We start from the raw sequence: 14949 nt of genomic DNA, 5'->3' as shown, positions 1-14949 counted from the left end.
GCCCCCTTCACCTGAACCCCTTTAGCAGTGAACATCCCACCAGCCATACACCCCCTGCCAGGTAGCTTCCTCCAGGCCGCCCTCCAGCCCTACCGTAGAGCGAGTTTAAGATGGTGAAGAGGAACAGCTGGGGCAGCAGGAAGACGCCAAAAGAAAAGAAGGCCAAGGCCCAGGTGGTTCCCAGCAGCACGGTGAGGCCCAGCACAGTGACAGTGTCATGGCAGGCCCTGGCACTCGGTGCATCCGCCCGCTCCCGCAGCCTGCGCAGGGTCCACAGCGCCCAGGCCAGCACCACCAGGTTGAAGAGGGACGTGAGGCCGCCGTAGCCCATGACCAGGACACTGTGCACCACGGGGCTCCGCACCCAGCATCTGCAGGGGAGGGTGACGTGTCAGGCTCACAGTGGCTCCCAGGCCCGCGGGGAGGCCAGCGTCACTCCCTGAAGCCCCACTCGGTCTCCTGGCTCCGGCCCTATTGTTTCTTGCCTGACTGAACACACAGTGAAACCCCTCACCCGGCTTTCCAGCCAGGCCACCATCAGAGGACACATCTGCCTCCTTGGTCAACCTTCTGAAGCTCCCTCATGCCCACCTTTCCAGCCACAGTGGTTTCTCTCACGTCCCCATGTCTTCACCCCCCTGAAAATTCTTCCTCTCTCCTTTCCACATCTCACTCCTCTCTGCTTCCATGGCCAGCCCAAGGCCGGCATGCCCCATCTTCTATTGGATCCTTGGCCCGGAGCCCTCTTTCCTGGAAACTTCCCCTTCCACCCCACTACATGGTTGTCACCGCCTCATCACCATCTCTGCAGTGGGACGCCCCTCCCCAGGAGCCACTCCCCACCTAGACGGGGCCACCAAGGCCTGCGCTGGAGAGTGGGCGGGCTGCCAACCTGTGGCTTGGTGGACAGGGACCCTTCAAGTGTCAACCTGAGAGCACACAGAGCCGCAGGAGAGCCCACTGAGGGCTGAGCAGAGAGCCATGGAGAACTAACCGAAGCCAGCCCCGGTCCCACGCCCTCCCGGAGGCCTCTGCCCTTTGCCTCCCCAAGACACCTTCAAGACAGATGCCACCTTTTAGTCGGACACAATGTCATGCTGAGGCAGGAGAAAAGGGTTTAGAGACAGGGAAACGTAAGGACTTCCTAGAACTAAATCAAATGGAGGCCAGGCGCGGTGGCTCATGCCTGTAATCTCAGCACTTTGGGAGGCCAAGGTGGGCGAATCACTTGAGGTCAGGAGTTGGAGACCATCCTGGCCAACATGGTGAAACCCCGTCTGTACTAAAAATACAAAAATTAGCCGGGCGTGGTGGCAGGTGCCTGTAATCCCAGCTGCTCGGGAGGCTGAGGCAGGAGAATCACTTGAACCCGAGAGGCAGAGGTTGCAGTGAGCCGAGATCGCACCACTGCACTCTAGCCTGGGCGACAGAGCGAGATTCCATCTCAAAATAAATAAAAATAAATCAAATGGAAACACTTCAGCTATGACAGAAAATATCCTCTCCATTTACATAGGGCATATGCCAAATGACTTTGTAACTTTACTTCATCCTCCTCATTTACAGAGGGTGTACATCAAGTAACCAATGGAAACCTCTAGAGCATATTTAAATCTCCACAAATTCTGTAATAGGGCTCTTGAGGCCCTATGCTCTGGCCCACTCCCACACTGTAGCGTGTACTTTCATTTTCAATCAATCTCTGCTTTTCTTGCTTAATTCGTTCCTCACTTTGTCCTTTTTTTTTTTTTTTTTTTTTTTGAGAGGGAATCTCTGTCACCAGGCTGGAGTGCAGTGATGTGATCTTGGCTCACTGCAACCTCCGCCTCCCAGGTTCAAGCAATTCTCCTCTCTCAGCCTCCTGAGTAGCTGGGACTACAGAATCCTGACACCACGCCCAGCTAATTTTTGTGTATTTTTAGTAAAGACAGGGTTTCACCGTGTTGTCCAGGCTGATCTCGAACTCCTGACCTCAGTTGATCCACCTGCCTCGGCCTTCCAAAGTCCTGGGATTACAGGCACGAGCCACCATGCCAAGGCTTGTCCAATTCTTGGTTCAAGACGCCAAGAACCTGGACACCCTCCACCAGTAACGATGTGCTTTATGTGACTTGTCCCCTGCAATCCCCATGACAACCCATAAGGCAAGTACATAATCGTCCTCATCCTGCAGATGAGGAAACTCAGGCTCTAGCTCAGGAACACATTCCAGTTAGAGGCAAAGCTGGATCCTGAAGCCCCAGGCCCAGAGCCTGAGCCCCTAACTGTCACAATCCCCTGCTGAGGTTCACTTTGTGGCTCCTGCCCCTACAGTCACAAGGGTCCCAGGACATTATTTTGGGATTCCTCCAAGTTGATGAGTGTGGTAGGCGACCACTCACTTTCACCGCTAGGGAATATCCCCACAGGGACAGCTCTACTGCAGTCCATTCATCCAGCATCCCATCAGTGGACATCTGAATGATTTTCAAGGGTTGTATTTGTTTTGTTTTGTTTTTTGAGACGGAGTCTCGCTCTGTCTCCAGGCTGGAGTGCAGTGCTGCAATCTCGGCTCACTGCAATCTCCACCTCCCGGGTTCAAGCGATTCTCCTGACTCAGCCTCCTGAGTAGCTGGGATTACGGGCACCCGCCACCATGTCTGGCTAATTTTTGTATTTTTAGTAAAGATGGGATTTCTCCATGTTGGCCAGGATGTGTTTTTTATTTGTTTGTTTGTTTGAGTCGGAGTCTCGCTGTCGCCCAGGCTGGAGTGCAGTGGCGATCTCAGCTCACTGCAAGCTCCACCTCCCAGGTTCACGCCATTCTCCTGCCTCAGCCTCCCGAGTAACTGGGACTACAGGCGCCTGCCACCACGCCCAGCTAATTTTTTGTATTTTTAATAGAGACGGGGTTTCACTGTGTTAGCCAGGATGGTCTTGATCTCCTGACCTCACGATCTGCCTACCTCGGCCTCTCAAAGTGCTGGGATTACAGGCGTGAGCCACCACGCCTGGCCTGTTTTTGGTTTTTAACTGATGTTTGGGTTTAGGAATGTGTATATACGTAGTAAGAGATGTTTTCAATTAAAAAAAAAAAAGTCACAAACCCCAAGGTAATTGTTTCCTGAGAGGAGAGGGCAGAGTGAGGAAGACCCAGGGAGAAGCTGGCTAGTAGGTGGGTGTTCTCTAACATCTGTGCATTAGTGGGTCCTGTGGACGTGTCACTAAAGCTCCTTTGTCCCCATCACATTATTATATAAGAAAATAGGCTGGGCATAGTGTTCACGCCTGTAATCCCAGCACTTTGGGAGGCCAAGGCAGACGGATCACCTGAGGTCAGAAGTTGAGACCAGTCTGGCCAACATGCTGAAACTCTGTCTCTACTAAAAATACAAAAATTAACTGAGTGTGGTGGCATGCACCTGTAATCCCAGCTACTCACAGGAGAATCGCTTGAACCCAGGAGGCAGAGGTTGCAGTGAGCTGAGATCACACCATTGCACTCCAGCCTGGGCAACAAGAGCGAAACTCCATCTCAAAAAAAAAAAAAAAAGAAAAAAGAAAATACATCTTCAGAGAGTATGTAAACTGAGGCCAGAGCCTCTATTTCCTCATCTGTAGGTTGGGGATGATTATGTACTTGCCTTATGGGTTGTCATGGAGATTGCAGAGAACAATTCATGTAAATTGAATATGTTCTCTGATACACCCGAGCCTCACTGTGAGAGGGATCAGCCCCACCTATGTAGCACGCAGTCCCCCGGCCCTGCTTCAGGGGCTGGGGGCCAGGCTCTGGACCAGCCTGCCAGAGACCAAGCCCCAGCTCTGCCACTGACTGGCTAGGGCTCCTCAGGTAGAGTTCTTAAGCTGCCTGTTTCTCAGGTGCCCTAACTGTAAAATAGGGCTGGCAACAGGACCCGACCCTTGCCCTTGTGAAAACGAAGCCGGCTGATACCCAAGGCCTGCCACAGAATCAGCCCCCATCCTGAGCCTGCATCAGCCAAGAAGGAAAAAGGTTCCACAGCCAACTGCAAGTGAGTGATGGGCCCGCGGGGGTTCCTTAGGCTAGTCTATGTCTGGCTGTTAGAAATGTTGCATAATAATAAAAAGCTTAACGTCCTCGCCTGCAGGGAGGGGCTATTAAAAAAAAGCAGCAGCGTGTCCCCTGGCCCCTAAAGGCCCACCTCGCTGCCTCTGTTTGTCTCCCCCAAGCCCAGCCCCCACAGCACTCCTGTCCGACTAGAAGGACTTGAGAGGCCTGGCAGTGCCCAGGGCAGGTCGGGAGGAGTTGGAGCCTGGGTAGGTGCAGCAAGGTGGTCTGCAGGGGAACAGAGTCAAGTGCAGGCTGAGCCAGACCCTCAGGGCCTGGGCACTGGAGGGCAGGGCAGGACAGAGGAGGCGGGAGGCCCGGCTGCCCTGGCAGGTTGGCGAGCAGACGCTGGCTTCGTAGACTTCACCAGCATAGAACACAAGGCTGCCTCTGCAGGAGACCTGGATCCATGGAAGGGATGTGGTGGAGCCCCCTGCAAACTCCCCTGTCTAAGCCCCAGCTCTCTCTCTGCCCCACAGCCAGTGCCTTGCCTACAGGATATTCCATTTGGAGCCCCAGGCCCATGTGGCCCTTCTGCCAGAGCCAGGGAGCCCACTGCAGCCCTGAGGGCACTCACATGGACATGTTCTGGAAGCCTGTGCCATTCTCCCAGCTGTCGAAGACGGGGATCGTGCAGGGTCCATATACCGAGCTCTCGACAGAGAGGGAAAGCAGCACCAGGAGGGCTGGGGCCCCTGAGGGGTGGGACAAAGGCTCAGGAGATGTGGGAGAGGGCTGACCCTCGGTCCCTGGGGCTGCTGACACAGAATTTCACTTGTCAAGGGACAACTGAGAGGAGACTGTTGTGAGCCCCCAACTTCAGAGCAATGAGCCTGGCGGTTTGGAGGAAGCTCTCCTCCAAGATGATGTTAGTGACGGCTCTACGATGGAACAGTGGTGGAGGGAGGAGTGGTCACACTGGGAAGGTGGTGGTGGGGAGCAAATGGGAGGGAGGACTGGGGAACTGCTGAGGAAATAGAGATAAGCAAGAAAGGGGCAAGGACGGTGATGAAGGTACCAGTGATGGTGCTGCTGGAGATAGAGAAGGTGGAGGAAGTGATGATGGTGGTGATGGAGGTGGAGTAGGTGGTGGAGGAGGTGGTGATGGTGGTGAAGGAGGTAGAGAAAATGAAGGCGGTAATGGAGGTAGAGGAGGTGATGATGGTGCTGATGGAGGTGGAGGAGATGGAAGTGATGATGGTGATAGTGCAGGTGGAGGAGATGATGGTGATGACAGAGGTGGAGAAGATGGAGGAGGTGACGGTGATGATAGACGTGGAGGAGGTAATGATGATGATGATAGAGGTGGAGGAGATGGAGGAGGTGATGGTGATGATGGAGGTGGAGGAGGTGACGATGGTGATGATAGAGGTGGAGGAGATGGAGGAGGTGATGACGATGGTCATAGAGGTGGAGGAGGTGATGATGGTGGTGACAGAGGTGGAGGAGATGGAGGAGGTGATGATGGTGATGATGAAGGTGGAGGAGGTGATGATGGCGATGATAGAGGTGGAGGAGATGGAGGAGGCGATGGTGATGATGGAGGTAGAGGAGGTGATAATGCTGATGATAGAGGTGGAGGAGATGGAGGAGGTGATGGTGATGATGGAGGTGGAGGAGGTGACGATGGTGATGATAGAGGTGGAGGAGATGGAGGAGGTGATGACGATGGTCATAGAGGTGGAGGAGGTGATGATGGTGGTGATAGAGGTGGAGGAGATGGAGCAGGTGATGATGGTGATGACGGAGGTGGAGGAGGTGATCATGGAGGTGATAGAGGTGGAGGAGGTGGTGATGGAGGTGATGGAGGTGGAGGAGGTGGTGATGGAGTTGATGGAGGTGGAGGAGGTGGTGATGGAGGTGATGGAGGTGGAGAAGGTGGTGATGGAGTTGATGGAGGTGGAGGAGGTGGTGATGGAGGTGATGGAGGTGGAGGAGGTGGTGATGGAGGTGATGGAGGTGGAGAAGGTGGTGATGGAGTTGATGGAGGTGGAGGAGGTGGTGATGGAGGTGATGGAGGTGGAGGAGGTGGTGATGGAGGTGATGGAGGTGGAGAAGGTGGTGATGGAGTTGATGGAGGTGGAGGAGGTGGTGATGGAGGTGATGGAGGTGGAGAAGGTGGTGATGGAGGTGATGGAGGTGGAGGAGGTGGTGATGGAGGTGATGGAGGTGGAGGAGGTGGTGATGGAGGTGATGGAGGTGGAGGAGGTGGTGATGGAGGTGATGGAGGTGGAGGAGGTGGTGATGGAATTGATGGAGGTGGAGGAGGTGGTAATGGAGGTGATGGAGGTGGAGGTGGTGGTGATGGAGATGATGGAGGTGGAGGTGATGATGATGGAGGTGGAGGAGGTGATGATGGAGGTGATGGAGGTGGAGGAGGTGGTGGTGGAGGTGAAGGAGATGATGGTGGTGGTGAAGGAAGTGGAGGATGTGGTGGAGGTGGAGGAGGTGACAATGATGGTGATGAAGGTGGAGGAGGTGGTGATGGAGGTGGAGGAGGTGATCATGGTGGTGAAGAAGGTGGTGATGTACGTGGAGGAGGTGATGATGGTGGTGATGAAGGTGGAGGAGGTGATGGCAATAACGGAGATGGAGAAGATGGTGATGGTGGTGATGGAGGTGGAGGAGGTGATGTTGATGATGAAGGTGGAGGAGGTGATGATGGTGGTGATAGAGGTGGAGGAGATGGAGCAGGTGATGATGGTGATGATGGAGGTGGAGGAGGTGATCACGGAGGTGACAGAGGTGGAGGAGGTGGTGATGGAGGTGATGATGGTGGAGGAGGTGGTGATGGAGGTGATGGAGGTGGAGGTGGTGATGGAGGTGATGGAGGTGGAGGAGGTGGTGATGGAGGTGACGGAGGTGGAGGTGGTGGTGATGGAGGTGATGGAGGTGGAGGAGGTGATGATGGAGGTGACGGAGGTGGAGGTGGTGGTGATGGAGATGATGGAGGTGGAGGAGGTGATGATGGAGGTGACGGAGGTGGAGGTGGTGGTGATGGAGATGATGGAGGTGGAGGTGATGATGATGGAGGTGGAGGAGGTGATGATGGAGGTGATGGAGGTGGAGGAGGTGGTGGTGGAGGTGAAGGAGATGATGGTGGTGATGAAGGAGGTGGAAGAGGTGGTGGAGGTGGAGGAGGTGATGATGATGGTGATGAAGGTGGAGGAGGTGGTGATGGAAGTGGAGGAGGTGATCATGGTGGTGAAGAAGGTGGTGATGTACGTGGAGGAGGTGATGATGGTGGTGATGAAGGTGGAGGAGGTGATGGCGATAACGGAGGTGGATGAGATGATGATGGTGGTGATGGAGGTGGAGGAGGTGATGGTGATAATGAAGGTGGAGGAGGTGATAATGGTGGTGGAGGAGGTGGAGGAGGTGATGGTGATAATGAAGGTGGAGGAGGTGATAATGGTGGTGGAGGAGGTGACGATGATGATGATGGAGGTGGAAGAGGTGATAAAATTAGTAACATAGAAAGTAGAGGTGGGTGTAGACAGAGTTCACAGCTGGTGGTCATGTAATGGCCACTATGATGATGAGGAGGAGGGGAAAGAAAGGACTAAAGGGGATCAATACCCTGCCCGCCTGGAAGTCTGAGGAGGAGAGGAGAGATGATGTGCTTACCCCAGCCTAGCACACCAAGCTTGAACACATATCTGCGGATGTAGATGTTGTAGACACGCCCGAGGAGGAGGTAGAGGTTGAAGCCCTCGATGGCCATCCAGGTGAGGCAGCTGAGCAACGCGTAGTGCAGGGCAGCGGCCAGAGCCGTGCATGCTGACCCGGGCACAGGAGACATTGCAAATGCGGGGCTCAGCAGGAAGGCGATGTTCAGGAGCAGCACGGAGGCATGCAGGTTCATGTGGATGCGTGTTAAGGAGTCACTCTGCTTCCTGCAGGTGAGAGAATGGCTCTCCATGGCCCAGGGACATCACCCAGGCAGCACTACCCACTGGGTGCATAGGTGCATGCCGACGGGGAAACTGAGGCGAAGAAGGGGCAGGGATCCCACAGCAGTCGCACCACAAGGCTGGTCTCCCGCCTCCTGGTCCCCACCCTCTGGAGAAGCACACCCAGTTCTAGTGGACTAAATGGGACACAAGGAAGCGTGATGTGCCACAGTGCAGGGCAGGCCCAGCACTGTGGCAGCGGAATACCTGAAATGGAAGTGCAGCAGGACTGTGATCAGCGAGGCCACGATGGAGATGCTGCAGCCCACGAGGGAGATGTACGTAAGAGGTGCCAGCAACTCTGCAGGGACCAGGGCTGGGGAGAGTTGCTGCAGGAGGGAAGAGGGGCTGGAGGCCAGAAGCATAGTATCGCCCTCCCTCCCAGCCTCAGTCAGAGGGACCTCCTGAGGCCTCCTCTCCAAGTCCCCTTCCCCACAAGCCTAGCCATGGACCTGGCTTGAACAAGGCCATGGCAGATACAGTCAGTTTTGCCCCCTCCACATCTCCCATCTCCCTCTTCTTCTATGAGTGCCTCCCTTCTCCCACTCCCTATGCACCTGTGGGGTTCCACCACTTTGCCCTCTTTGTGCAGAAAGGGGTGCCAGGCCTGGTCAAGCAGGGCCCTCCCTCCTTCTGCCTATAGTGATTGGGTCAGGGATGAGCACATGGCTGGCAGAACTGGGTAAAAGAAGATTTTATTCCACTGGCCTGAAAGCTAGCAGGGCATGAGCCTGGAACTGCTGCCAGCTATATTATTATCTCATAAGGAGATCCTATTTGAGGGCTAAGCCAGCACAGAGCAAGCACAGTTGAGGGACAGAGATAGAGTGCTATCTTAGTGATCTTAGTGATCAGCCCCTGGATCAAGCCATGCCTGAAGCCTAACCCAGGCTTTCCAGAAACATGAGTCCATAAAGTTTTTTTTGTTTTTTGCTTAAGCCCATTTCAGTTGGACTTTCTGTCCCTTGCACCAGCTTTTGCCTTGCTCCTCTGCCACAGACACAGGGCCCTCTGTAGCTCTGAGCCCCACTCAGGATGCATACATACCATGAGAACAGCAAAGTAGGTGAGGTGGTTGCAGCGGCAGAGCACCTGAGAGCGGGAGGGCTGCTCTGTAAGACAGCCCTCAGGGCTCCAGCCCCCCCAGGGCTGTTTCCTGGCTCCCTCCTTCCAGAAGACACAGGTCAGGGTGTAGCCTTCCTGGGTGGAGATGCTGGGTCAGTCATAGGGTGCAGAGGAAAGGCTGCAGATCAGTGTCTGGGAGTCCTGGGGGCCAACGGTGACTCAACTGCACATTTGCCAACATTTTACCAGGCACTGGCTGGCCTTTGGCCTCAGACAGTCTCAGATTCCTGTCCCACCTCCACTGTGGGCTCTCAGAGTGACCCAGGCAAGACGCCAAGTTGCTCTGAGCCTCAGTTTAGTCATCTACAGAATAGGATCATTCGTACCCATGTTACAACAATGCTGGAAAAACAAAGGGCAACACGGAATCTTGAGTGTCCAGCTCTGGCCTTTTATACAGTAGGTGCTCCATAACCAGCTGATCCCTTCCCTTCCTCCCCATGGGGAACAGCAATGTGCTCAGACCCACGCCTGGTTGGGGGAGACTCATCCACAGACAACCCTAACGCCAAGCCACGTGGGTGGAGAAGTGGAGGAAATGACACAGGTAGTCACGGAAAACCATGGAGGGTAGGCAGAGCTGACCCAAAGGGAGAAGGGGAGGTGGGGGCCCTGAACCCTTAGAGGATGTGTTGGATTTCAACACGAGTAGGGCAAGGGGATTCCAGGTGGAGGGAACCGTAGTGGCAAAAGCCCAGAGCTGAAAGGAAAGGATGATGGTGAAATTTAGAGTGCAGGGCAGTCCTGGTGAAGCTGAAGGGAAGATGAAGCCAGAAAGCAGAGGCTCCGGGCTTTTCAGGAATGCCAGGAACCAGAAATGGAGGCACTGAGGCTTGTGAACCACCCCACTCTGACCCCACCCCCAACGAGCAGCCCTGTCTCTGTTCCAGGATCAGCATCTGCACTTACCCTAGGAGCTCACTCCTTCACCCCAGTCCCTGGGCCGTGTGACCCAGGCCTGGCCAATCCACACATTCCATCCCCCTGGGCACAGTGACAGGTGCAGGGATGGACATGTGACCCAGCTGAACCTTTAAGATCCTGAGACCCTGATCTGCACTGGGGCAGGTTGTGGGTGGGGAGTAGGGGGAAGAGCTTGATGGGAAGAGGGAAAGGAAGTCTGGCTCTCCAGCATCCATCATGCCACAGAATGGACAGCCAAGACAGGAGACCATTGCTGAGACGGAGAGAGACTGAGCCACAAGGGCATCAGATCCATCCCTGGATCCAGCTATGTCTGAAGCTGGTGGATCACCTCTAGACATTTCATGGATGTGTGCCAATCAGTTCCCTCTGTGCTCAAGCTGGCTTGAAGTGGTCTTTTCTTACTTGCAACTGAAAGAATTCTGACAAATGCATGAGTAAAAACTTCTCTCTCTCTTATTTCTTGAGCAGGAATTTTCAAAGTGTGATGGATTTCCAAGATGGTTCCACAGGTTTGGGTCTAGTCAAACCAGTGTTCAACAGGAGAGTCACAGAGGGGCAGGGGTGCAGTGGAAACGGGGGCGCCCCCAGCAGTACCAGGCTATGGTTGTGCCAGAAGCTGATGTTCACAGGATCCCTGAGGTTGTTCACGTGCCCATGACTCAGCTGGGCCCCCAGGACGTAGTTATTCAGCAGAGATGAGTTGTTTTCATCCTGGAAGGGCAGCAGGAGAAGGGCTGAGTGGAGGGGAAATGGGGAGGCCCTGGGTGAGGTCTGAGCTCCGCTTCCCTGGATGAGAACAAGCAGCAAGAGTTTCACGTGTGCAGCGTGAAAGCTTTCTCAGCCTCCCAGCCTCCCAGCCTCCCAGCCTCCCAGCCTCCCAGCCTTTGCATGTGCTGTTTCTGCCCTGTGGAAAGCTGTCCTCTCACCACCCCCTGCTCCACCTCCCATTCGTTTAATGCATTCCAGCCTCACACCCTCCACCTCACCACTATCCTCACTCACTTTCAAAGCCAAGGTTGAAAGGCACCTTCCCCAGAAGCTCCCCTGGACTGCCCACTGGGAAGAGCCCCAACCCCACCCTGACTCATCCATCACTCTGGATCTCTATGGCTATAATCAACCTTCTGCTGACATTACATCTCTAAGATCAGGCCGGGCTCAGTGGCTCACGCCTATAATCCTAGCATTTTGGGAGGCCAAGGCAGGCAGATCACTTGAGGCCAGGAGTTCAAGATCAGCCTGGCCAACATGGTTAAACCCGGTCTCTACTAAAAATACAAAAATTAGCTTGGCATGATGGCGCACGCCTGTAATCCCAGGAGGCTGAGGCAGGGGAATTGCTTGAACCCAGGAGGCGGAGGTTGCAGTGAGCCGAGATCATGCCACTGCACTCCAGCCTGGGCAACAGAGCGAGACTCTGCCAAAAAAAAAAAAAAAAAAAAAAATCTGTAAGGTCTTAGTCTAGGCATCAAGACAGAGAGTTATCTGAGGGCAGGGAATAATAAGTGCCTTCTTGTCTGTCTCCCGCCTACCGACAGGCACATCGTAGGTTTCTTAGGTCTTATTTGCAGATTGTAATTATACCTTCCTACCATTCTGCTAAAGTTGGCAGGGAAACTGAGGCCCAGAGAGGGACAATTGCTGGCTTGGATTGCACAGATGGCTGGTTGGTCTCACTCAGTGCTGGTCACCCAGAGGCCAGGCAGTGACATGGGCGCCTGCAGTGGATCCCAAGAAGGGGCCGGCACCCACCCTCCTTGGCCCGCCATCACACTGACCTTGAAAAAGTGGGTGTTGGAGAAGTAGATACAGATGAGCCGCAGCTCCCTGGGGCGGGTCTTGCAGGCGTCCCGGGTCAGCTCGGCGGGGAACTGCATGGCGTGCTGACCCCGGGCATGCTGACCTCCTGCCTGCGGAGGGTCGCAAACAGGCTGTTTGGCAACCAGGACCTGGAGACCTGACCCCAACACCTTCACTGCCTCCCACTCCCCGTGAAACCTTCCTTGGGGTTTCCACCCACAGAACCTTCTCCCCCCAGGCTGCATCTCCTCCCAAACTTCCCAAGATCCCAGGCCTTCCCTCCATGCTGTTCCTGAGTTTTGGATGTTTACCTGACCCACTGGACCCCTGAAGATGGAGCTACCTCAGCACCCAGCCCCAGCACCAGCCCCAGCCCCTGCCAGGGACCCAGCTGATCACCCCAGGGTCCTAAAAGGAGCCAGGGTTTCTGGCCTCTCCCACAGCGCCTCCCGCAGCAGGCAGCCTCCAGCCAAAGCAGGAAGGAGGGGCAATAAAGCACCTCCCTTTCCACAGTTCACACAGCGAGTATCAGCCCCATTTTACAGAGGAGGCAACTCACTGCCAGTTAGGCAGAGCCTGGACTGTGGGGTGTGGGGAGGAAGACAGTGGAGCCTAAAGAAAGTCCAGACCTTAAATGTCTGGAGGACTTCTAGGGCGGGGCAGCTGGCCACAGACCCCAACCCACAGCCTCTGACCTGGGGCACCCGCTTCAGAGTGGCACTGGTCAGCGAGAGGCCAGAGAAGTCACAGCTCAGCTTGAAGGCCAGAGACTGGATGGTGGGTGTCTGCAAGGTCAGGTTGTAGCCTGGGAAGCTGGTGTTCAGTAGCATCTGCTCCAGCTGGTGGAGTTGACTGCAGCCCAGAGAGATGGCCAGGGAGGCCAGAGCCCGGAGTGGGGTAAGGGTGAGAGGGGGCTGTAGACAGCCTGGGAGGGCAGGGCCTCCCCACCCACACCTCTGTCACACGCACCTCCAGACCACTGCACACACAGTGTCCTTGGCACACTGTTACCTCCCTACCCCATCTATCCCCTCCTCTTGATTAACTCCTGTTCAGGTCCCAGTTTATTGTCACCTCCTCCAGGAAGCCTTCCCTGACTGCTCCCTCACAGCTTCCCAGTAGCCACTCTTAGCCCTGACCAGTCTTCAGCACTGGCCGCTCACCTAGAGCTGCTCAGTCTTTGGGTCATAGACCCTGGAGAGCCCAGCCAGAATCTTAGAGCCCCTTCCCAGGAAAATGCATGGAGACCCATAATTCTGCACTTAGTGTCATGACATCTATGATTAAGGGCCCCCATTCCTCGATGATAAACTTCATGAGGGCAGTGACATGCCCATCCTGCATCCCCAGAGCCTAGTGTCAGGCATGCAGTAGGTGCTCAATAAAAGTGCTGAAAAAATGCACAGTTAAGAGTCTACATTAGACTAACCCTGACCCACTGATTCAAGGTGCAGGCTTGGGGTGGGAGGCACATCCAACTCACCGAGAGGAAAAAACTGAGCTCCGGCCCCTGGACACCTGCATATTCTCCATGTAGCTCAGGAGTTCTTCCCGTGTCTCTGTGGGGACACACCTCCCCCTCAGTATGTGTCTCAACTGCCCTCTGGCCCCACAACCTCTGGGCTTTCCATCCCACCCTGAGAGTCTAGTTCACAAGCAGCTCCTGCTGCCCCCAGGAAGCCTAAGTGGCCCTTTTCAATCTCCCATGGTTTGACGCCTCCCCCTTTTGCATCACAGTCCCAGGACTGGGCTAGGGCTGCCCCCAGTTCAGCAGAGCCCCCTTACCTGCTGTTGCATTCTGCAAAGTCAGAAGGCACAGGCACAGGCACAGGAAAAGGGCACCACAGTGATCCATGCCCTGTGCAGAGTCTCCTCCAAGAACTGGCTCCGGCCCTGAAAAAGGTGCATGCCATCACCATGATGATAAAAGAGCAACCTCTAACTTCTAGGTGTCTGGCATGTCCCAAGAGTAGGACATGCAGCATCTTATTTGACTCACCACTCCTGCATTTCACAGATGAGGAAGCTGAGGATGAAGGGCAAAGGGTCTTGCTTTACTTAAACCTGCCTAAAGCCAGGTCTCTAAGACTCCAGAATCCTTGACCACCAAGTAATGGCTGCCATTAGCAGCTCCGCCTGATACACTCCCCTTCCCAAAAAGGGATTCTGGGGGCTTCCCCAGGATCCCAGCTTCTACCCAGGGGGAAGGTGTTTGGGAGAAAGCAACATGTAAACCCCATCCAGCCCTGCCATTAACTCATCATGCGGCTTTGGGTAGGATCTGTCTCTCCTCTGCCCTCATTTTCCTCCATTTTAAAATGAACTAATAAACTTCTGCTTCAATAGAGAAATTTATGTCTGCCCCTTAAAGCCCCACTAAAATGAGAGGGAATGAATAAAATAGGCACAAAGCCACAGAACAATGGGAAAGAAAAGAGGCATGAAAAACAGTACAATGGGGAAGAAAAGAGGCACAAAGCCTCTCAGGAAGCTGCTGGAGGATGTGCTCCAACAAAATGAGAGAGTAAATCATGAAAGAAGACACAGGGTACAGGAAACCCTGTACCCTACCATGGGAGAGGTAAAGCTACTCCTTAGAAAACAGGCACAAAGACAGAACAATGGGAAAGAAAACAACTGCAGAGATGGGAGATGTCAGCTAAATTTTGGAGGCTACAAGTAGGTGGCACCTGGTAAGACGTTTAGCAGACCGAAAAAAGTTGAACCCAAGTGCCTGCAGTGGGGAGAGGTGTGGTGTTGGCAGGAGATAAGGAGAAGCCTCACAACCTTGGAAGCACTTGAGAACTGGGGGCATCCGTAACCTCTGAAGTGGGGATGAAGGAAGAGGATAAAAACAGCGATTGTTGGCCAGGCACGGCGGCTCATGCCTGTGATCCCAACTCTTTGGGAGGCCAAGGCAGGAGGATCGCTTGAGACCAGGAGTTCCAGACCAGCCTGGGCAACATGGCAAAACCCTGATTCTACAAAAAAAATACAAAAATTAGCTGGGTATGGTGGCCTGTGCTTGTGTCTCCAGCTACTCAGGTGGGTGAGGTGGATCCTGCCCAGTAGATG

The 14949-nt window shown here is 54.5% G+C and overlaps 2 protein-coding genes across 6 annotated transcripts in view; both read right to left on the bottom strand.

The window, feature by feature from the left end:
• The window catches only part of ADGRG5 (adhesion G protein-coupled receptor G5), a 37389-nt gene that overhangs the window by 2290 nt on the left and 20150 nt on the right, over positions 1-14949 (bottom strand). For 2 of the 5 annotated variants that reach the window (XM_004057708.4, XM_063700238.1), the window contains exons 2-11: positions 13660-13767; positions 13358-13433; positions 12570-12726; positions 11853-11984; positions 10669-10785; positions 9070-9222; positions 8230-8351; positions 7697-7965; positions 4647-4764; positions 94-371 (exon numbers count right to left, since the gene is read on the bottom strand). In XM_004057708.4, the coding sequence (XP_004057756.2) occupies positions 94-371; positions 4647-4764; positions 7697-7965; positions 8230-8351; positions 9070-9222; positions 10669-10785; positions 11853-11984; positions 12570-12726; positions 13358-13433; positions 13660-13729 (1492 nt within the window). In that variant the 5' untranslated portion in view covers positions 13730-13767. The remainder of the gene's footprint in view (positions 1-93; positions 372-4646; positions 4765-7696; positions 7966-8229; positions 8352-9069; positions 9223-10668; positions 10786-11852; positions 11985-12569; positions 12727-13357; positions 13434-13659; positions 13768-14949) is intronic. The other 3 variants (XM_055364352.2, XM_063700240.1, XM_063700239.1) reach the window with 2 other exon arrangements.
• LOC134757465 (uncharacterized) lies at positions 6461-7382 on the bottom strand (the record flags this gene model as incomplete). Its single annotated transcript, XM_063699792.1, is given in 1 exon segment — positions 6461-7382. A coding segment is annotated over 1 exon segment (585 nt), but the record flags the coding sequence as incomplete, so codon positions are not given.

Source organism: Gorilla gorilla, chromosome 18, assembly GCF_029281585.2.
Source record: "Gorilla gorilla gorilla isolate KB3781 chromosome 18, NHGRI_mGorGor1-v2.1_pri, whole genome shotgun sequence".
NCBI classification, from domain to species: Eukaryota; Metazoa; Chordata; class Mammalia; order Primates; family Hominidae; genus Gorilla; species Gorilla gorilla.
Note: the sequence above shows the minus strand (reverse complement) of the source record. Positions and strands in the feature narration are given on the sequence as shown.